General features: G+C 38.4%; 2 protein-coding genes across 4 annotated transcripts in view; one reads left to right on the top strand and one right to left on the bottom strand.

Moving 5' to 3' along the window:
• The first annotated feature begins 363 nt into the window (after positions 1-363).
• gins2 (GINS complex subunit 2) lies at positions 364-4,863 on the top strand. Its single transcript, XM_073850365.1, has 5 exons — positions 364-467; positions 1,081-1,195; positions 1,277-1,376; positions 1,945-2,071; positions 4,088-4,863. Exons 1-5 carry the CDS (start codon positions 378-380, stop codon positions 4,202-4,204), a joined length of 549 nt encoding a protein of 182 aa, XP_073706466.1. The 5' UTR covers positions 364-377; the 3' UTR covers positions 4,205-4,863.
• Positions 4,864-4,884: 21 nt separating this feature from the next.
• gse1b (Gse1 coiled-coil protein b) overlaps positions 4,885-21,869 on the bottom strand; it is a 104,406-nt gene continuing 87,421 nt past the window's right edge. For all 3 annotated transcript variants that reach the window (XM_073850362.1, XM_073850363.1, XM_073850364.1), the window contains exons 10-16: positions 16,760-16,872; positions 16,148-16,409; positions 14,226-14,339; positions 13,172-13,555; positions 11,021-11,305; positions 10,762-10,865; positions 4,885-7,044 (exon numbers count right to left, since the gene is read on the bottom strand). In XM_073850362.1, coding sequence (XP_073706463.1) covers positions 6,907-7,044; positions 10,762-10,865; positions 11,021-11,305; positions 13,172-13,555; positions 14,226-14,339; positions 16,148-16,409; positions 16,760-16,872 — 1,400 coding nt within the window. In that variant the 3' untranslated portion in view covers positions 4,885-6,906. The remainder of the gene's footprint in view (positions 7,045-10,761; positions 10,866-11,020; positions 11,306-13,171; positions 13,556-14,225; positions 14,340-16,147; positions 16,410-16,759; positions 16,873-21,869) is intronic.

Below are 21,869 nucleotides of genomic sequence, written 5' to 3'. Positions count from 1 at the left end.
AAAGTGAAAATCCTTCAGTGGACATGTATTTCACTCAATCTTAACACTCTTGAGCAGCTGTGAGGGATTTGTAGAGCAATACTTCTCATAAGACCAAGGCATTTAAGGAGGTCGTCCTCCAGGAGTTAAACAGGACAGATGTGACAATTTGTCATGAACTTGTGCATTTAGTGCCAAGGGTCATAGCAGTATACTTAAGGACAATGCAAGGGGGTGTACTCATATGCTGTGCACTGTATATAAATATACAACTGCAGGTCCAAGAATGAACGTTAGAGGGCAGCGCTAAAGCGTTGCCTCAGAGCGGCTTTGGTTGCCTCGCCTCCTTGACGTCATTGACGCACGTCTGAGTTACGCGGGAAAACTGCCACAGCAGAATGGATCCAGCAGAGGTAGAGTTTCTCGCAGAGAAAGAGATGGTAAAAATCATCCCGAACTTTAGTCTTGACAAAATCTATTTGATTGGGGTGAGTACATATGAAAACTTCATACTGCTTTTTTTGATTAATATTATTTTAAGTCGATGTGTAGCTGTTTTATTATGCGTTTTGTTGTTGTCTGCACTCGTGTCTTATCAAATTAACTAGATATTTAATCAGTATTTATGAATGTCTTATTAATACTGTCGTGTTTTTGGTAATTTAATGTCTTTTAATAGCTAGAGTTGTCACCAGTGATATACATAAACACACACACGTGTATATTGCATTATAGCAATATCTTGAATTCAGAGTTAAATACAGTTTGAAACCATTGAGTATTTTTTAAAAAGGAAATGCTGGCCATTTGTTGTTAATGTTTAGCTTATTTTAAATACTAAACATGATAAACTCTGATGGTATTGACACATTGAATTACAGAAAGCAAAAACACATTTTATGACAAAATGGGGGAAGAAATAGGTTTCCCCAAAACCTCAATCAACACTTATAAAAGTTTAAAAACAGATTAATCCAAATAATTAATTGAGTCATAAACTTTATCTGCAACCAGACCCTGGCTATTTTGGCCCATGTTTTTGTGCATTAAACATTTTGCAATATTATAATTAAGTCGCACATTAATCAACTCATTTTTTAGGGAGATTTGGGTCCGTTTAACCCGGGTTTGCCAGTGGAAGTTCCTGTGTGGTTGGCCCTCAATCTTAAACAAAGACAGAAATGCAGGATAGTTCCTCCAGAGTGGATGGATACCGGTAAGTTATATTACATGTCTGTGCTGGGATATCATCTTTCCTGAAACCATCTCTAAACACAGATGATCCTTTCATTTCCAGACAAACTAGAGGAGATACGTGAACAGGAGAGAAAACTAGACACTTTCACTCCCATTCCGAGTCCATATTACATGGAGCTAACCAAATTATTACTTAACCAGTGAGTACCAGATCACCTTCAGCGTCTTTAGATGAAAGACCACATGCAATCAGAATCTAAGTTTTGCTTGACGTCATAATTTTTTGGCAAAAAAAGAAAACTGGCTAAAAATATAGAAACCACAACAGCTTTTTTTTTTTTTTTTTTTTTTTTTGCTTAAATAGCTTTCAAATGTTTTTTTTTTTTTTTTTTGGCTATGATGTAAGCTAAAGCCTAGAAAGATTGACAAGCAAGCCATTTTGTGTGTCTATCTCTTAAAAAATTGTGCTTAAACCTGACAGACGTTGGAAAATCAATGTTCTTCATTCTTTTACAATGTAGAAGATCTTTGTCAGTATAAGTTCTTGCTGCTTTTTTGACATATAATCCACAGCATTTTGATCAAATGTATGTTCTTTGAAAGCATGGTAAACATTTCAACAATACACAAAGCTAATTGGCTGCTTGTAACAATCATTCATATTTTTTGCAATCTTCATGATAATTCAGTTTAAACTAACTATACGGTTCATGCACACTTATGCTTCTGCTTTGAAATATTATTAAAATAGTTTTTCTGTTTGTGCAGTGCTGCAGATAACATCCCCAAAGCCGATGAGATCCGAACCCTGGTGAAGGACATTTGGGACACCCGCGTGGCCAAACTAAGACTTTCTGCAGACAGTTTCATCAGCCAGCAGGAGGCACACGCGCAGGTAAAACACAACTGCTAGTTTTTGCGACTTGTTGACATGAGTGAATCAGAACCACAGATATATTGTGATAGGTGTATGATGAACTCACACGATGACAAATTGCTATTTATGAGTGTGGTTTCTTTGGTGGAGGCAAAAAGAATCTTTGAAAGTCTTTGAAACAAAGAAAGCATGCTGAATTGCACTAATAAAAATGCATTGCATTATAATGCATTGCATTTTCAGAGCTTGCATTTTATGGGGGATGAAATTTAACAGTGAATCATATATTTGAGCTGTGAATAATTCAATTAAAAAATGTATCACTCACACAAAATATTCACACACAAGAAATAAAAGGAACTGGAAATTGCCTGTTGAATATTTCAGTTCATATTTTTAAACTGAATATTTTGGAAGTGAATTCTGGATGGTATATATGGATCGCTGAACTTCTTAATAATTAGTGTAGTTTTAAAAATATATTTAAACTTCTTGTTCTAACATAAAAGGTCTTTAAAGTTGTGTTTTGGGGCATTATACTTTGACACAGTATCTGTCAACCGAACTAAAACTGAAAGCCCAATATGGCTTAAGCCCTTCATCAAGGCTGTTTTCGCTGTGCGTTTCAAAGCGAAGCTCTCACAGCCACCAGTTATGCTTTATTTTCGGGGCAGATGATTACAGCATTTCACTAGATTTGTAGTGAGACTCGTTTTTGAAAGCCTGTTTTTACTGGAGAGTTTTCCATCAAAATAAAAGCTCTACTGTCGTTTCCATCAAAATAAAAGCTGACAGCTAGTGGCTTAAATGGGTAATGTAACTGCAATCAAAATACAAAATATCTCTTTCAAGTGTAGAAATTAGGAAAGAAGAATTGTAATTTTCCCTATTGTAGTGTAAAGCAAAAATAATACACAGGTGCATCTCAATAAATTACAATGTTGTGGAAAACTTAATTTATTTCAGGAATTAGTTTAACTCAAATTGTGAAACTCGTGTATTAAATAAATTCAATGCACACAGACTGAAGTAGTTTAAGTCTGATTTTGGCTGACATTTAACAAAAACCTCTCTCAATCTCAACAAATTAGAATATGGTGACATGCCAGTCAGCTACTCAACTCAAAACACCTGCAAAGGTTTCCTGAGCCTTCAAAATGGTCTCTCAGTTTGGTTCACTAGGCTACACAATCATGGGGAAGACTGCTGATCTGACAGTTGTCCAGAAGACAATCATTGACACCCTTTCTCCTTTATTAGTACCCGACAGTCAGTATTTTCTGTTTGCAATAGTGTCAGCTTAATGCACGGAAACATAAAACAGGACTTTTCGCCGTCCACAACCCCCTCCGGGATGAAAAAGATGAAGCTAGCTAGCACCGAAGCTAATCTGATTGACGCCATTGCCGAGACGCTTTCGAAACAGCAAATCTTGCTTGAAACAACGGTTCAGAAAGCTATACGAGTGGCCATGGAAGATGTTAAATCATCGTTGATAGAGCTCCGCCAAGAAGCACAATCTCAAATGAACACGGTATGAGACTTGATATCAAAGGTTGACAAGATCCAGGGTGAGATGCGACAGATGAAGGTCTCACTGTAATAATGTGCGTCTGGTGGGGCTCTTGCAGGGCTGAAAAGGGGATGACCCAGTAGGTTTCCTTCAAAAGATGCTCCCTACCTGAATATCTACGTTGAAGAAAGGACCGATCGAGATTGACCGAGCATTAAATTAGATTTGATGATACCTGCAGAAACCCTGTTTCATTACATCCCTACTGAATATACGTTGAATTTCATCCTCTACAAAAGAAAGCCCCGAGAATACAATGCTTTAAAATGCAAGCACAGTTAATGAAGAGAAGGAGTGTCATGGTTAATTGTGCTGCTAACCCCTTTCTCCCAGGGGTAAAACCAGGCCTAATAAAGCCTGGGTGTTAATCTCTCAGATTTATTATTCTATTTAACTGGTGTGATTTAGTCAGATTGAGATGTCAGTTGTTTGATAAACTCTCATTCTCTTTATCTCTTTAGCTGGATAATCTAACACTAATGGAGATCAACACCACACGCTCATTTCTGCTGGACTCTCTGAACTACATGTACAAACTGCGCTCAAACCTGCAGCCAGGCAGAAGTCAGGACTACTGAGATGTTCTCAAATAATGGAAAAATTCTCTACCAGACTGATCTGTCGTTTTTTCAGCCGTATGTAGGAAGACTGAATCTTGCTTTTCTGTTCTGAAGTAGATATCTGAAAATGTTTTACTGTTGACTGTATTCATGGAGTCATATCTAAACTTGTGACCACTGCTGTGGCTTGGGATGTAAATAGTAGCAGATGCTTTCTTTTCTAAATAAATTTATTTACCTCAATTTGTACTTTTCTTGTGACTGAAACTAATGAAATACTGCTGCTTCTACATTACTACGTTTTTCTTGATAACACACTGTAACTGATTTATCAGTTCTCCAAACTTTTAATATTTCACCTGTTTTCACGTTTCAATTTGACCAATGTTTTCTACAAAACTCTATGCAAAAATGCCCTCATTTTGCAGGTTTAACTATGTTCCCATTCAGAATGACAGAATGACTTGCAGAATGATTCCTGATTTGCACAAGGAGGTTTTTGTAATAGTGTTTTGAATTGATCTCACTAGTGATCTCTAAGCAGTGTAGTAGTGTGGGTATTTGTCAAGTTTGTGTATCACCTGAGGCCAAAGATTGATTCTGAGTTCTGACAAATATATATTTTGACCTGGAAGTCTGAGATTTGTGACCATGGGTAGGCCCTGTGAAGTATAAATAAAAAAATAAAACACAGCAAACACATTTTTGCAATATTTAATTTTTTTGTCTGAAATTACAGCAATATATCCATAAATACCTAATTACTACACTCAACAAAGAATATATTACATTACAATGAATTCAAACAAGTACATAAAAAAGAAAACAACAAAAAAGAAAACAAACATAAAAACCCCATGGTTTCACAGCATCTAACATCCTCCATTGAGTTTGGGCGTGACAGAGTATGTGCGCGTGTGTTGGGCAGGTATGTATATGCCCTCATCAGGCAGTGGTAGTGCTTCATGTGAAGCAGATACACACACACACACACAAAGTGATCAAACTGATGGCACGCCTGCTCTGGGTCAGCATAGCCGATATAAATGACAGTGCAAGCAAACTCCTCACCTGTGCTTCAAAGATGCATTTGAGACACCTCTGTGTTTTACCCTTGCACTAAATTCTGATCAAAAATGGCGTGTGTGGTCTGTCTATAACTGCATGCTGTATGCGGTGCTGTATACATCAGATACATACGGCACACGTGATGGGGGTTGGATTAAGTGGCAGGAAAACAAACAGGTGTGTCATTCCCAGATTCTACATCATCTAAGAGCATAATATAAAAAAGGTAGAAAATTAAAGATATTACAGGCAGTCAGAGTTCATTTAAGGCCCATATTAATGGTTTTTGTCAACGACTCGTGGTCATGTTAAAATGCGTCATTCATAAGCAACGGATATTTAAAAAAAAAAAAACTTGGCAAACAAGAACATCTTCGGGCAGAGCAGAATTTTTTTTTTTTTTTTTTTTTTGGAAAAACCTTTGCACTTTTCCAATTAACTCTCAGCAGGACTGACTCAATTCTTCAACTTGATCAAGCTTTGCTTTCAACATTTTGGCATGCCACCTTTGAAACTTTGGCACAGTAATTGTCAATGGCAAAAATGTTTTGTATATCAAACAAATTATAATTCTTATTGTACAACAACATTTATGGATTTAATTTTTGTGCATGTCAGTTCCTGACAGACTGTCATCGCTTGAGCTCTCTGTGCACACAGGTGAGATACAGATTTCAGAATATCACATTCTAGTACAAACGCCCTTTAATTTAATGAAACAGAAATCCAAAAAGAGGCTGCATGCTGCTTCATGACAAAAAAAGACAACTCAGTGTAGCACTCTGGAACTTTGAGAGACGGGTAACCACTAGCCAATGATAAAAGACAGTAGACGTCCTGGGTCCTACATATCAGTGGGTATGTCATCAGAATGCAGGGCTCAAGTTATCCTGTAATGCTTGGCCTTGAGGGAAAAATGTTGGCGGTAGGTCCTGGGGCCGTTACTACTGTAGTTCAGGCAAAAAGGAAGTGATGTCATCACTCCACGAGTCCTGAAAGGGTTATTCTGACCAGCAGCAGAGCAAACACTAAAAGTAAACCTTTTGCTTAACGCCCAAAAGCATTAATATATTAGAAAAAAAATGGCAGGCTTTTTTCTTCCAAAGAACAATGATTTAAGTAATTAAAAACATACAAAATTCTTTTTTTCGTTGTTGTTTTGAAATTATTTACAATACAATGCTGAAGCACCTCTTTAAAAAACTTTATTCTAAATCTTGAAATAAAACATTTTCCTTTATTTATTTGATGTTTTTTTTCCTTCCCTAGACGTAAAGAGTAGTCTGTCATACACAGTACCTCCAGATAGTTCTTCAGGTTTTTTTTGTCTTTAAGTGCATTTCTAGGCATGACCTCCATGATAAAGATATGGCAGGTGGGCTGAGCTGCATTTTGACTGCCGTTTTCTCTCTACACGATGCAGTATGGCTGTCCCTGCGAGTTGGAGGCTTTGACATGTGTTCATGCGTGATTTTGCCCACAGGATGGCATTGGAGGGGAGGTCAGTGGATGGCAAATTTGTGGGCCAGATCTTCTGTTCCTCACCATCACTCTCCAGGCTCTCGGAGTGGACTGAGCATGAGTCTAGGTATGGGGATTTGTAAGGGATGTGGTGAGTTGTCCGAGTGGGTGGTCGTTGGTGCCGTAGAGTGTCACCTGGGTGGATAGCCCTTGAAGTGACCCCTAGACCAGGGGCTCTGCGGCAACGTCAGGCACTTCTTAAAGTGCTCCAGCTCTGCCTGTAGGTTCTCCCTCTCAGCCGCAAGCTTCTGCTTCTGAGCCATCAGCTCCTACAGAAAAACATGCACACGTTACATAAGAAACATCATCTGGGGAGGACCAGATATCTGTTCGGATGCCTGACAAAACAGATATTTTCAAACAGGATCTGGTCTAATATTTCTGGCATGGAGACATGATCGAACACAAGCGGTTATAGGAGACAAATGTGAAATGCATGTTAAAATCTTAATACAGGGATGCAAACAGAGGTATGGTCAAAAAGGAGTGAGATTATCGAAGCCCGTGCTCCCGCAGCAAATATCATATATTTTCATTTATAGTCGTTTCCCCCTTCATTTCGATCTCTTTACTTAACATTCTACATGTAAATGATAGTGTAAATGCTCGACATATGACTGTGATTTTTTACTGGAATGCAGTTTAAAGGTTGAATTTAACATATATTTTATTTTGTTTCGTCTAATTAATAGACTAGCCTATTTAAACACTAGTGTTTCACTGAGGTGTCAATGAATCATTGTAGTTTCATTTGTAAATGAAAACAGCTTATTTATCATCATACATGGGCATAAATACTAATAAATATATAATATATAAATAATAATAATAATAATAACAATATGGAAAAAACTATCAGTTAATAGAACGATGGATAAATGTCTTGTAGGCCTATTTTATTTGATGTACTGTGACAATAAAATTATTTACAAATGAAACTACGTGAATAATTCACTCGTCATTGAACTACTATATATTTATAGGCTAGTCTATTAATTAGAAGAAACAAAATAAAATATATGTTAAATTCAATCTTTAAACTGCATTCCAGTAAAAATCACAGTCATATAGCATAATCAAAGCTTTATTGTCGATCATTTACAGTATCATTTACATTCAAACTTTAAGTAAGGAGATCGAAATGAAAGGAAAAATAACGAATATAAACGAATGATACAAATATTACAGAAAAAAGAGGGTCAGTTAATGAACTTGCAAGACTGTGGGATGCATAAAATCAGGGTTCGAATTACGGGGGAGCTAAGGGGAGCTCGGCTCCCCTGAAAAGGACCCGGGCTCCCCTGAAAGCCTACTTTGAGACATTTAGGGGGAGCTCTAAAACACTTTCCATTTTTTGTGTCGCATATAGATTTTGATTTTCTGTAGGCCTACATTAAGGTTCCTGAAATAAATGATGATATTAAAAACGTGTCAATGTTGTGTGTTTATTCGCTCATTACTAGCCTGACAAGCCAGACCCACATAAATGTAGGGTCTGGGCACTCTCCATAGACAGAGCTCAACCAGAGGGGTGGGATAAACGGTTGTCTTTCAAACTCCCTCTCCACGCAATAGGATAGCGCTACAACCAATCAGAGCAACGAAGAAGGTGACGTACTACGTAGTCAGAGCGACGGAAAAGCGAGTTCCTTGCATGTGTGTTGTGGAAAAGCTTAACTTCAAGTCTTTCAGAGTGGCGGCCAAAGTCGATTCGAAAGAAAGTTGTTCGCTAGCGGCAGCCATCGCTCTATCTCTCACGCGTAATTCACGGAACCAGAGAATGTCTGACGCCTGTTTCACACATACTCCGTCTACAGTGCGTCTGCAGTCCGTGTGCGTTATGTATGTGGTGCAAAAGCAGCACGGACTCGTTTTGCTTTCACACAGCGTCCGTAACTGATCCGCGGCTCTTTACCACAAACACAACATTTATCCGTTACTTTGATTTAAAATCCAAACATGCTTTTTCAGCATTGTGATCCTCTTTAATCACAGTACACTAATACAATAATACTAGACATTTTCACGTTTAAACTCAATAAATATAAACAACGTATTATTCATCCATTCATCCTCAATAGAGCCATCGCTCTATTTCTCACGCATAATTCACAGAACCAGAGAATGTCTGACGGAACTTATGGTCGCACGTCAGTCGTCATCATGTTAAACCCGCCCACCGACTCGTGATTGGCCCGGTCGATTTTGGATTTTTAGAAATCTCAAGTGAACGGAGAGTAACTAGACTGCCCTTGGAAGCAAATGTAATTTGCTGCCGCTAGGGGCGCGTCTAGATTCTAGGCTAGCTCATTACATTACTATTTCCGAACACTATTTTCCGCTGTCTCCTGCGTTGACCATCCATGCGTGGCGGCACTGCACTGAAATTACTACGTTTACGTCACCACTTGAACTTCTCACTGAGTTGGTATTTGAATGTTAGCTTAACTTCAAGTTCAAAACATACTTTATTCGTTTTTTGGAACACTCTGTGGATACTAATAAGAATGTCAAAAAGAAAGCAGCCAAAACTCAGTCAATTTGGATTTACAAAACAAACGAAGAGGAGTGATGACAGCGCACCAGCTACTTTTTTTTTTATGATTGTTATGTGAGTTATTCTGTTTTCATCATGATTTGCAATGCATGATGTAGGCCTAAGCGCGGTTGATTCAGAACCGTGGACAGAGCTGTTTGCCCTAACACTGACAACACTGACTGACGCTTGCGTTTTGAAGTAAACGGTTTACTAAGTAAACAATAGGTTTACTGTAAACCTATTGTTTCAAATGCCCGTACATGCACCAAAAGCGTTAAAGTCAGTCAGGCAGGATCGGAAAATAGGGCTCCCCCGAAAGCCACTTTGTAATTCGAACCCTGCATAAAATGTTTATTGTGGGCTTATTTTATTTAATGTACTTTATGTAATATTTATTATTAACTTATTTTGAATGCTGTCTACATCGCGCACAGACTAGCGTAGACAGCTTCGCATATTTTTTATTTAATTATTTAATATTGTATTAATTTCTATAATAACTAATAACCCATAAACCCAGGACATAAACCCTCTTTTTAGGTTGTAATGACACTTTTCTATGGTTATTGGAATGGTTAAAGGTTATATTTAAATTTTTCATACAACATTAAGTTATTAACTTGACTGACTTCTGAAATAGAGGAGGTAACCAATGGCGTTTGAGATTACAATTAAACCAGCAAGTCCCGCCCCACTTTTGGTGTTTGTCAGCGCCGCGCTGCCCATTGGGCGGCGCTAGCAAACACGTCTTCCCTTCTCTGTAGAGTCGGCCGCGCAGATGACATGTCAGCGCGGCGCGAGCACTTTAATACCGCGCTGTTTCTTCCCACTTTTGGGTTGTTTGGCTTCCCATAAAATTAGCCTCTGTGCCGAAACGGTCGCGGCACTGACGCTTCTGCTCTGCTCCTGCTACGCGCTGCCGCGCCGCCTCTGCGTGCGGTGTGAATGCTCTAATCTGTTAACATGGGCGCCGAAAAAATATGCGCTGCTTACGTCCTGCTTACGCGTGCAGTGTGAAACCGGCGTTATCGCGCTGATGAGACCGAGCCCGACCCGAACCAGAGCATCCTTTCTAAATATCTGTCCGAACCCGGCCCGGCCCGTCAGGTACCGTCCTCCTCTATAAGAGCAGCTGGCAGCAGATAATAGTGCGCAGCCAATTGGCTGACGTGCGCAGCTTTCTGACTCACTGTTTTCTTTTCATATAAGTTTCCTATGTTTCATGGACTGTAACGGCATTTACTTATTTAGTAATTTTAATACAGAATTTCCTATTTCCTATTTCCTGACACTCCAATGTACCCCCCCCCCCAAAAAAAAAAAAAAAAACTCATCGGATCTGCACGATTCACACATGTTCCCCACACAGCCGTGAAAAAGGCGGCATCCGCCAAAAGGCGCGCCGTTTGCATCCCTGTAATATCAGGTTAGCATTTGTGTTTCTTACCCCCATTGAGTGTGAGAGCTGTTCAGCGGTTAGACTGAGATTATAGTGATGCGCCTCCAGCCGTCTGCACTGACTGTGGAGAACTTGTCGCTCAATGCTTTTCTCTAGAGTCAAACAGAGAGAAAGATATGTGGTAAGACTCCAGGCATCACATACACCAACACACCACAACTTAAGGATATGCAATAACAATAACACGATATCCATCATGCAACAGTACTGATAGGGAGGAACCCAAACCCCTAAACAAGCATCTTACCTTCTGCATACTCTTGATAAGCTTCAAAGATGGCTTCAATGCCCTGCCACTTGGATGTAGAGGGCTCATCCTCCTCTGTGTCATCTTCCTCATCCTCTTCCTCAGACTCATCTGTGGAGAGCTCCTGGCGAGAAGGCTGTGGGGGGCAGTGCTGTCCGTTGGGCTGCAATGAAGGAGGGTGTGGGTGTGGTTTGGACCGGCCTGGAGTGCTCTGGAGCTCAGGAATATTATAATGCACGGATGAATCCACTGCATGGTTCTGTTCTGATATGACCAAGACCCCACCTGATAGAGGTAGAGACGTGTTGATAAAAAAAAAAATTAAAACCTATGCTCTGTGCCCAAACCTATTACAGTTTATGCAAAATGTTCTCTGGGAATTCAAACCATGGGTTTTGCATTGCTAACACCATGTTCTACCACAGTGTTTCCTAACCCTGTTCCTGGAGACACAACAAAGGTGCACATTTTCAAACACTTCTTGGTTTCAAACCCTTCTTGTTATTAAAGTGTCCAAGACCTGAAACGGATATGTTCGGTAAGGGAGACACCCATAATGTTGGTGATGTTGTGTTGGTGTATCTCCAGGAACAGGTTTGAAAAACACTGCTATACCAGTTGAGCTGCAAAAATGCTGTAACTTGCTGCCTACTGCCTACATGAGAGGGTTCTAGGTACTCAATTACAGGAACTAGCCAGCATGGTGGTTCCTAGAGAACCAAGTTCCCCATTGGGCCATTTTCCTGGTTGCATTTACACCAGCAGCAGGCAGACAGTGGCGTCACTATATTGCAGCATTTACAAACAACCGTTGAATGGAGGATGCTGTTTTTTACAATTTACCCGATTGAAAGAGCAAAAAAGATGCGCTAAGAGACTAAATCTTCTATGACAACTTGCAATGTTACATATCATCGAGGCTAAGAAAAGAACACAACACTGCAGACAACAGGTAAATGTTGTTATCGCAGTTTTCCATGTTCGTGAAGTAAATATTTTTACAGGGTGAGTGTTTTGTATGTGCTTGGTCAATCAGCATATACTTACGTCACTGATAGTTTCAACAGTACTGCTTTTAGACCACACTCTAAAGTAGAAGCTAATTTAGTTCCCCCAAATGGAGTTCCTAGAACTAAAACTGTTTGTAGTTCCTGCGGTGCGAACAAGCCAGAAAGTGGGTACTTCAACCAGTAGTTCTAGGAACTATAAAAAGGTTCCTCCGGTGCAAAGGCCCCTATGGGCAGAATCCTAGTTTAAATGGAAATACTAGGTATTCCAGAAGGTAGCTTAATTATGCTCCCAAACATATGCAACAGCCTTTGCATCTATGATTCCTTAAATGTTGCCGACATAAAAAAATGAAACAAGGCTGTTCTTATTTTGTGGTGCATGGGCCCATTCTATTTAATTCACTCAGAAAACCCTGTGCCTGGCATTTCTAGCCTTGTTCAGACTGTCCCTCCAAATCCTATTTTTGTGCATATTTCATTTGGAAATACCATATTTAGTGACTCTAAACAGCAAAAAAATCATGTGAAATTTTTTTTTTTACAAATCCGTTTTTTTGTCTGTCACTTTCTCACGCCACAGAAAACATAAGTCAAATGTTGTTTGTAGAAACCATGCTCAATGTCTTTGCAGAAACAAGGTTGTGTGAAAGTCAAAAGGAAAATAACGATATACTGCTAATCTATGTCTATTGAGACTGGTGAAGACGACAGCATGGAATAAAGCTGCGCATTTCAGCTTCCTACGTTTCTGCCGCTGCATCATAAATCGCAATATAATCCAGCGCAATGGCAACATTTAAGTCAACATCTGTATTGCTGTTATTGTTGTTTTCAGTGTAGGCATAGCAATTCTGCATTTTGTAAGTACTTTATGAGTGAGTCTATCCATACTGTGGTAGTTAACATGCACAGTATTGTTATGTGGGCTCTTCAAAACACGTGAATAATACCTTATCAGAATAGTTTAGATTTTTAGAAAGGACATTAGCTTATTTTCCATCAACAAATTAAATTTTACAACAGTGTGTTGTTTCTTGTCTAAAAATGGAGGTCTGATTTTTACATTGATCTGAACAAAAGCAGCAGATGTAAGCAATGGCAAAATCTTAGGCAGAATTTGAATTAATTACTTGCTAATTACCTTTACTCTTCTGCAGGGCTTTTTGAGTGGACTGCAGTACTGATTCATGGAACTGCTGGGCAAACTCCTCAGCAATAAAACTCTCCCAGGGTTTGGTCTTTCCGTTGACACTAACGGAACTCTCTTTAGTGAACGGGGGCTGTCGCACACTGTTCAGCAGACTAGAGCTCTTTCCTGGGATGCTGTCCGTGGTTCGATATTTTTCAGGCAATGCAGGAGGCAAGGAAGAGTCTTTCAGTCTCAAGGGATCTGAGAGGGATCTGTGATGATCTGAGTGGGAGAGGGGTTCGACTGGGGGCTGGGGCACGGACACAGAGGGGGAGGGACTGGAGGGCTGTCCATTCAGCAGCTCATCAGTTTGGACTGGAGACTGAGATGACAGGTCTGTAAAATAAATAAATACAATAATCTAATGTCTGAAGTTTGGTGTTTTCATAAACATAACATCAAATGATGGGACTTTGAAGTTATCATAAGAAGTATTTCAGACATCCTTGGCAGTGTAACACAGATGCTGTGCATCTCCTGAGGGTCATCCACACAGTGAAACACTCAGTACATGTTATGCTAATGAGCTGGGAAAACAGACAGTGATGAACATCTGGAGCTGTCAGCTGCTTTCACACACTGACAACACTCCACAGTGTGTACTCACACAACAAGAGTCACTGCATGGACAAACACGCGTACACACACACACACACACACACACACACACACACACACACACACGTTGGGTTTACATGTTTTATGGGGACATTCCATAGGCGTAATGGTTTTTATACTGTACAAACCGTACTTTCTATCGCCCTACACCTACCCTACACCTAAACCTAGCCCTCACAGGAGATTGTGCATGCTTTTACTTCATCAAAAAAAAACATTGTGCATGATTTATAAGCCTGTTTCCTCATGGGGACCTGAGAAATGTCCCCACAAGGTCAAAATCTACTGGTATTCCTATCCTTGTGGGGACATCTGGTCCCCACAACGTGATGAATACCAGGTACACACACACACACACACACACACACACAAAGCAGTGTAAACTGACCTGAGCGTAGAGCTGCAGGGCTCCTGCACAGTGGGTGAGGGTTGTGTCTGATGTTGTCTAGAGTCACGCTCTTCTGTTTTATGGCCTTTAACAACTCCTCAACTCTCTCATTATCTAAAACACAGGAAGAAAAAGAGCAAGAGACAGAAAGACAGATATTAACAATAAAGCTTGTGAAAGCATCTTCTGGTTGTCAGCTGCCAGAAGCTCTGAGGTGAGAGCAACACTGCTTTACACTTGGTCCACATCAAGGCTTTCATCACTTCCTGACGGTCCTGCTTCAAATTGTATTATATGACTCTGAACTGAGCTCTAGTGTGAAAACGTCCAAATAAAACAAAAAAAACAGAGCATTAGTATTAGGGATGAGCGAGTACAGCATTATCTGTATCTGTATCTGTATCTGTTAACCATTTGAATTATCTGTATCTGTATCTGTACTCGGAGTGGGCGGGGCCTAACCCGGAAGTGGGTGGGATTTAACCTGGAAGTTGGTCATGTTGTCTTGAAATGGGCGGGGCTTTAACCGGTATGTTATTTTAAGCATGCAATTGATATGGGTTGATCAGAAATTGTTATATTTATTGCTGATTAGAAAACTATTTACATGACAGCATCAGCATTGAGCTTCAGATCAGTGGTTTTGATCATGATAACAAACGAACCATATACAGAACAAGTTTTGCAACAATGAATACAACACATGCGGTTGCAATTATGAAGTAAAATGTAATGGACAAGAGTTTTCATTTCAACATAACTTTCTTTTTTTAACCTTGAGCAGTGTGATTTTTTATTTATTTATTTATTTGGTTCTTCTTTTTTTCCACACCAGGTGTGTGTGTGTGTGTGTGTGTGTGTGTGTGTGTGTGTGTGTGTGTAGCTTATTCATTTGTAATATAGTTTTTTTTTATACCACTACTTCGAACCAGCAGAAGGTTTAAAAAAAAAAACTCAGATGAACGGCAGAGAGAGGGAGAGAGAGAGAGAGTGTGTGTGTGTGTGTGTGTGTGTGTGTGTGTGTGTGTGTAACTAATTTGTAATACCACTACTTCCTTTTTTTATTTTTTTATTTATTTATGAAATACAAAAAAGAAAGTGTCAGACACTCAGTGAGTGAAGTAAAAAAAACTGGTCAGAGCCAATTGACTGTTTAAAAAAGAAAAAAAATTCTCCGACAGGCAGAGACGCGAGTCGCTTTTACCAAGCACCACGTCTGAACAAACCCCGCGTTTACCAAAACTCTACTGGTTAAGTAAGTACTACAAACAAACCAAAGTAAAAAACAAACCTGAAGCTGAAGAAACCCTAAACGTTAACGGAAAAAACCCGCAAACCTGAGTGACTGAGGGAGAGAACGAGTGAGAGCGCGCTGTTCTCTTCTCTTCTCAGTGTTCTTCAGAGTGTGTGTGAGCAGAGCGGGACCGTTCACATGTCGCGCCTAAAAACGTGTGGAAAACGCTAGGCACGCCGCTTTCTTCCTTATCATCAACAAAGCGCTCGGGCGCTTGCGCTCCGGAAGCATCTGCCGTTTCTAAGCAACCATCAGCTGCGCTCTAGCTCAAAGCTTCGGTGCGCTTGCTGCATTCTGAAAAGTTGATTTGTTTCGCTTCCATTATGCGCGCGCAAGCCGCGCGTCTACATTTAAAATAACGAATTTGAGCACGCAAAAGACGCTACATGTGAACGGCCCCTAAATCTGTATGTGTGTAGGGGAGGGACGCTGTGATTAGTCTATCACAGAACGCAGACACAGTAAACTACCCAATGAGAATTTTTATTCAATCCGAGCACATATTGACTCGTATTACTCGTATGATACTCGTACTCGGCAAAAGTGCTTTATCCGTGCCGGATACTCGTTTCAGCCGAGTATCCGGCTCAACTCTAATTAGTATGAACATGATAAACAGTTTGAGTACCTCTTCTCTGCTGCTGAGTGATGTGGTTGAGGCTGAAGATGGTGAGGAAACGTTTCTTGTCCTCCAGCTCAGGGCTGTTGTTCATGTCCTCTGGGGTGAAGCGGGTTATTAGGGGAGTAGGAGTAGGCCGCTTGCTCTGAACAGCTGGCGGAGAAGGACTTCTCTCTCTTAGCATGCGCCTCCTCTTTCTCCTCTTCACCTCCATCATCTCCTCCCGACGGGCTAGAGTCGTCAGGTCAAACATCTGCAGAAACTCCACCTTCTGTAGAATAAGAGTGGATTAATCTCAATAAATACTGCTTTACTATTTATTTATAGTCATTAGAGTCATGACGGAATCATTAGATGTGACCCTGGACCACAAAACCAGTCTTAAGTAGCACAGGTATATTTGTAGCAATAGCCAAAAACACATTGTATTGGTCAAAATTATCGATTTTACTTTTATGCCACAAATCATTAGGATATTAAGTAAAGATCACATTCCATTTAAACCCCTATGACTGGTATTGTGGTCCAGAGTCACAAATATTCAAAAGTCTACACAAAGCACCAATATTTGCAAACATTTGATAAACTATGGTAGTAATGCATGATACTGTGGTGATTTACCTCAGTGGAATCATCTAGTTTGAGTGGAGGCTGTTCTGCGACCCTCCTGAGATGAGCTCGCACCTCTTCCTCATCACTTTCATCATACGAGTCATCCAGCTCATAGTAATAACCTACAAAAGATATGACTGATCACTCAACAACTCTTAGAAATGGCATTCAAATGATGTAGGCTTGACCCACTGGATAAAAATGGTACAAATAAAGCCCAAAGTATGCTTCAATTTTGACTTATCATCAAACACTCAGCCTTCGAAAGTATACTCCGATTGATAATGAGCACAAACCCAGGCAGTCACACTAGACACTTTTCTTTTTGCTGTTTCATATACTCTGTTTCTTTATTAACTGTGAAACAACAGCCCAGGGCAGTGTTTACACTTTGAGAAAACTAATTAGTGCAAAAAGGCAAGCTGCAGTTGTGAGCATGTGGTTAGAAAAATTATGCATACAGCATGAGTGGACTATGCTAATGACTATAATTTACGTCACACACACTTTACACATTCTCTGTCGTACACTTAAAAGCCGAAGTATACACATATATTGGCATTTTAAGATTTTTTCATTAGCTAATCATGCAATTAAAAAAGTGTTCACTATCCAAAAATATTGTAGTATACAGCTACTAAAAATATTTAATAACACCCTTTTTACTGACATTAAAATGTATCATTCATCCGCATAATATCTGCAGTTGTCTCTCCTGCTCTGAATGTCAGCACCAGTTTTTTACAAAAGCAATCATTGAAATTATAATTTTTCTTGGCTGTGTGAACATCAGTGATGCGCGGGTTGATCCGAAATGAGCGGATGCCTGCGGTCACCCGCGGTTACCAAGGTTAATTTAGTTTTGCTTTTTTAAATTCGTTTTATTTTAGTATAGTTTTCAAATTTGCAATAAAATTTAGTTTCGTTTTTATTAGTTTCATTAACAATTTTGTTAGTTTTAGTTTAGTTTCTATTTTCTGAACACATTTTTATTTAGTTTTTATTTAGTTTAGTTTCAGTTTTAGTTTTAGTTTTTTAGAGATTAAATAGAGATCACGATTTCCTCGCAATTCTAAACTAAGCAAAATAATGTGGGACAAAATATTAATTGCTTCAGTCTATTTAAAAGTGTTTAATTCATTTGATTGAATTAATAATAATTTAATACATAATATTTGTATTTAAAATAGAATATATTTAATACAGATTAAATTTTTTAAATATTAAATTTATGAAAAAGTGGTTTGAATGAATAAATGACTTGCTCACAAAACATTACTGGATGAATCTGCGTTTTTGAATCAACCTGCCCCTTTGGCTCCTAGTGATCAAAGTGCCCTTTGTTAAGATTTTTTTTTATTTTTATGTAATAATATAAAAATAAATATTTATAAAAAAATCTAATTCGCGACAGCCTGCCCAATTGAACTTTTAGTAAAATTAATTAATAATGTTTTAGCCGTAATAGAATGACCCTCGTCACGTGACGACCCCACCCGGAAGTTCAGGACGATCCGATCATGTTTATATAATAACGCCAAGGATAGACACGTTCGTGGCTGCTGGTAAGTGGTGTTTTCACCAGATTTAACGTTACTTATTATCATAAGAATGACGTGAAGGAAAGAGATTATGCGCGAGTATTTATACTTTTTTATAGTTTGTGCATGTGTAGTCTGCTCTGAAATAGCTGCCGATAATGTTAATGTCGTCATGTAAAAAAAAATCGTAAATCTATGGTAAAGGAGAGGGCTCCTGCAGGTCCTTAAAAACTCCTCAATTAGGTTGTGTCAAATTTAAGGCCATAAAAAGTTTTATATATGTTAAATAGTATAAGAAAAGATTTAATTATAATTTAGGAGGTCTTACATTTGGGGACGGAAAGACGAGAATCGCGATAGGGCTGGATTAAACTTCAAAAGGCAATGATGTCATTGAATAAATATGCACGCTGCACGTTTCAAAGTCAAAACGTGGCACTGATGTCTTTATATGAATGAATCTGAAGGGAACCGACTGTCCTCAGAAACGTGTTGTTTGCATTTTCATTTCACATCTGATAAAACTGTGTTAATGCTGCTGGCTGCTTGGTGTTCAGCCGTTCCCATGGAAACCGTAGTATAAGGATCGCTCATGTGTCGTCATCATGACGTATTCTCAGTGGGGAACGCAAAGCATTTTGGGAATCCGCGGCACAAACATTAGGCGCCAGACTTGATTGCATGGAGGGAAGAGTTCAAGATGCCGTCTACCTGCTGTGTTATATACTGCAATAGTCGTTCTCACGATAGAAGTGGCTTAAAGCTTAAGAACGGAATATCCTTTTATCGTTTTCCAGCGTGGAATAATAATTGTACAAGCCATGTTTTAGAGGTGACAAAAATGCGACGAATGGCATGGATAACCGCAGTAAGGAGACCCAATTTGTTTCTGTGATCAAAGCTGAATTTTCAGCATCATTACTCCAGTCTTCAGTGTTTGATCCTTAAGAAATCACTCTAATATGACGATCTGATGATCAAGAAACATTTATGATTATCAGTGTTGAAATGAACATCTTTGATGAATAGAAAGTTCAAAAGAACGTCATTTATTTTAAATCTAAAGCTTTGTAACATTAAACACTACTGGTCAAAAGTTTGGGGTCAGTAAGAATTTTATTTTATTTTTTGGGGAAAGAAATAAAATAAATCAATACTTTTATTCATCAAGTTAAACTGATTAAAAGTTACAGTAAAGACATTTATAATGTTAGAAAATATTCTATTTTAAATAAATGCTGTTCTTTTGAACTTTCTATTCATCAAAGAATTTTAAGAAAATTTTGTACACAACAGTTTTCAACATTTATAATAATCATAAATGTTTCTTGAGCATCAAATCGTCATATTAAACTGATTTCTGAAAGATCATGTGACACTGAAGACTGGAGTAATGATGCTGAAAATTCAGCTTTGATCAAGAAATAAATTAAACTTTACTATATATTCACATAGAAAACAGCCGTTTTAAATTGGAATAATATTTCACAATATTACTGTTTTTTTAAATTGTTTTTATCAAATAAATGCAGCCTTGGTGAGCAGAAGATACTTCTTTTAAAAACATTAAAGACTTTGCTGGATAAAATTGTGGTTGTGTGCTGTGCTTTGACCAATATGTGTCCAAGTATTGTTGTGAAGCCATCGTGTTAGAATTATACACCATGCTCACATCTAATATGTAAAAAAAAAAAATTGTTTTCCAAAAGATTTTGTAATGTCTCTTCTCACATGTAACGTTAATGATTTTTAGCCATCTCTGTAAATAAAATACACAAAGACTGAATGAAATTCTGTCTCAATTACATAACTTGAATAGTAGTAACAACCAACTTAATTTCAGTTTCTTTACATATTTAACATGTTAATACATTTAGATCAAAACATTTACATTATAAAGAATCCATAGAAAAGAACTGGAAATGTACGTATGAGGGTAGGTTGTGGGTGATAAGTTACAGACATGTGCAAGCATCGCACTGCCATGACTCTTCTCTGGCTGGTGCGCTGCTGAGTCCCACGCAACCTAAATGGAACCACTAATAAGGACAGTTCTGATTATCGCAACTTCGTGTGTGTATGCACTAACACTTAATATCATATAGTTGTATATATATATATGGGTGCTGGAAGTTGGGCAACAGTTTGACGTCCCTTGACCAGTCGCTCTGCTCGTAAGGATCCAGTCCTTTGATTCCCTTTATTTTCTCGTCATATCTCGTTTTTGCATAAGGATTTAGTTTTAGGCGGTATGGTCCGACAATGTTTTCTTTAGCTCGCTGCATTTTGTAGGATTATATTCTGTTTTCACGTTAATTTTTCATTATTTTCATGCCAGATTACTAGCCTGCTATGCCAGCCGGGCCAAACATACCCATAATTCTTTGCGTTCTGAAGAGGTTGCCGCCCATTTGGTCACATGTCTTAGCGATCTCTATTTCAGCGCTCCTAAAGCGCCCCCTTGTGACAGAATGAATTTTTATTTCCACATTTTTCAGCTCTTTATGGTCAAATTATTGCAATTATCGACCTAGTTTTTATGCAGCAAACACATAGAGTTGTAAATGTGAAAGATGTTAATGTGCCTTCTAAAAATCTAAACAATTAAGACAGTACTAGTTATGTTTTAAATAAAATATAATAAATTATAAACTCGATTTATCCCTTTTAATTGTGTAAAGGCTGACATTCCATTGTACAATATATTTAGCTTTTGTGTGAACCTGTATCTGAATTATAAATCATGCCATTTTATGCCTTAATATTCTACCGTCTACAATCTTACAATACAATACATCAGGGGCCACAGATATTTTCAATAGTGACCACACAGAGTTTAATATAACAGCTGTTCTTTATTATTGTGTTAAACAGAGAGAAGAAAATCTTTAGGTTTGACAATTTAATACACAACAATTTTTAATCAAAATTAAAAGGTCCAAAGAAAATATTTTTCAATCTTTTAAACATCAAAATGGTCTTTTATGTTCCATTTCTTTCTCAGAACTGCTTCACAGCATTGGCTGCTAGAAGCCTCTGTAATGATATGTATATCAGCAAGGAATGTGTCACAATATACAGTACAGTATTGCTGTACTGATGTTTTGAGCACAGCCCTATTTAGAGAGCCCCTTTTATAGTGATAAAAATATCACTAATTCTATTGTTTGAGTCCTGAACTAAACATAAATGCAATTAAAACTTTGAATAATGCATTATTTGACTTATTAATGACATTGTTACTTATTACATAAGTAACTGGATGCCTACAAAGAGGTGATGGACCCGAAGGGCTCTTAAATGCCTTGTTCCAGGTGCCCTTTTTATACTTTGAGCACCTGCCCCTTTAAAGGTCTCTGCACGGCCCTGCTCTATCCTTTAACGATTAAGCAGCTCCAGTATATTGGTTTGATTGCTTGTATTATATAAAATACATCAATAAAAACTGATGCAGTAGCCTAGATTTAATGCATGATGTTCAGGTCGCAGTCTTTATTTTTCCGCCATGGGGTGAGAACATAATGATTACGAAAACGATTATTTATTTTTGATAATTATTATTTTATTTCAGTTAGTTT

Source organism: Garra rufa, chromosome 11 (assembly GCF_049309525.1).
Source record: "Garra rufa chromosome 11, GarRuf1.0, whole genome shotgun sequence".
Lineage (NCBI taxonomy): Eukaryota > Metazoa > Chordata > Actinopteri > Cypriniformes > Cyprinidae > Garra > Garra rufa.
Note: the sequence above shows the minus strand (reverse complement) of the source record. Positions and strands in the feature narration are given on the sequence as shown.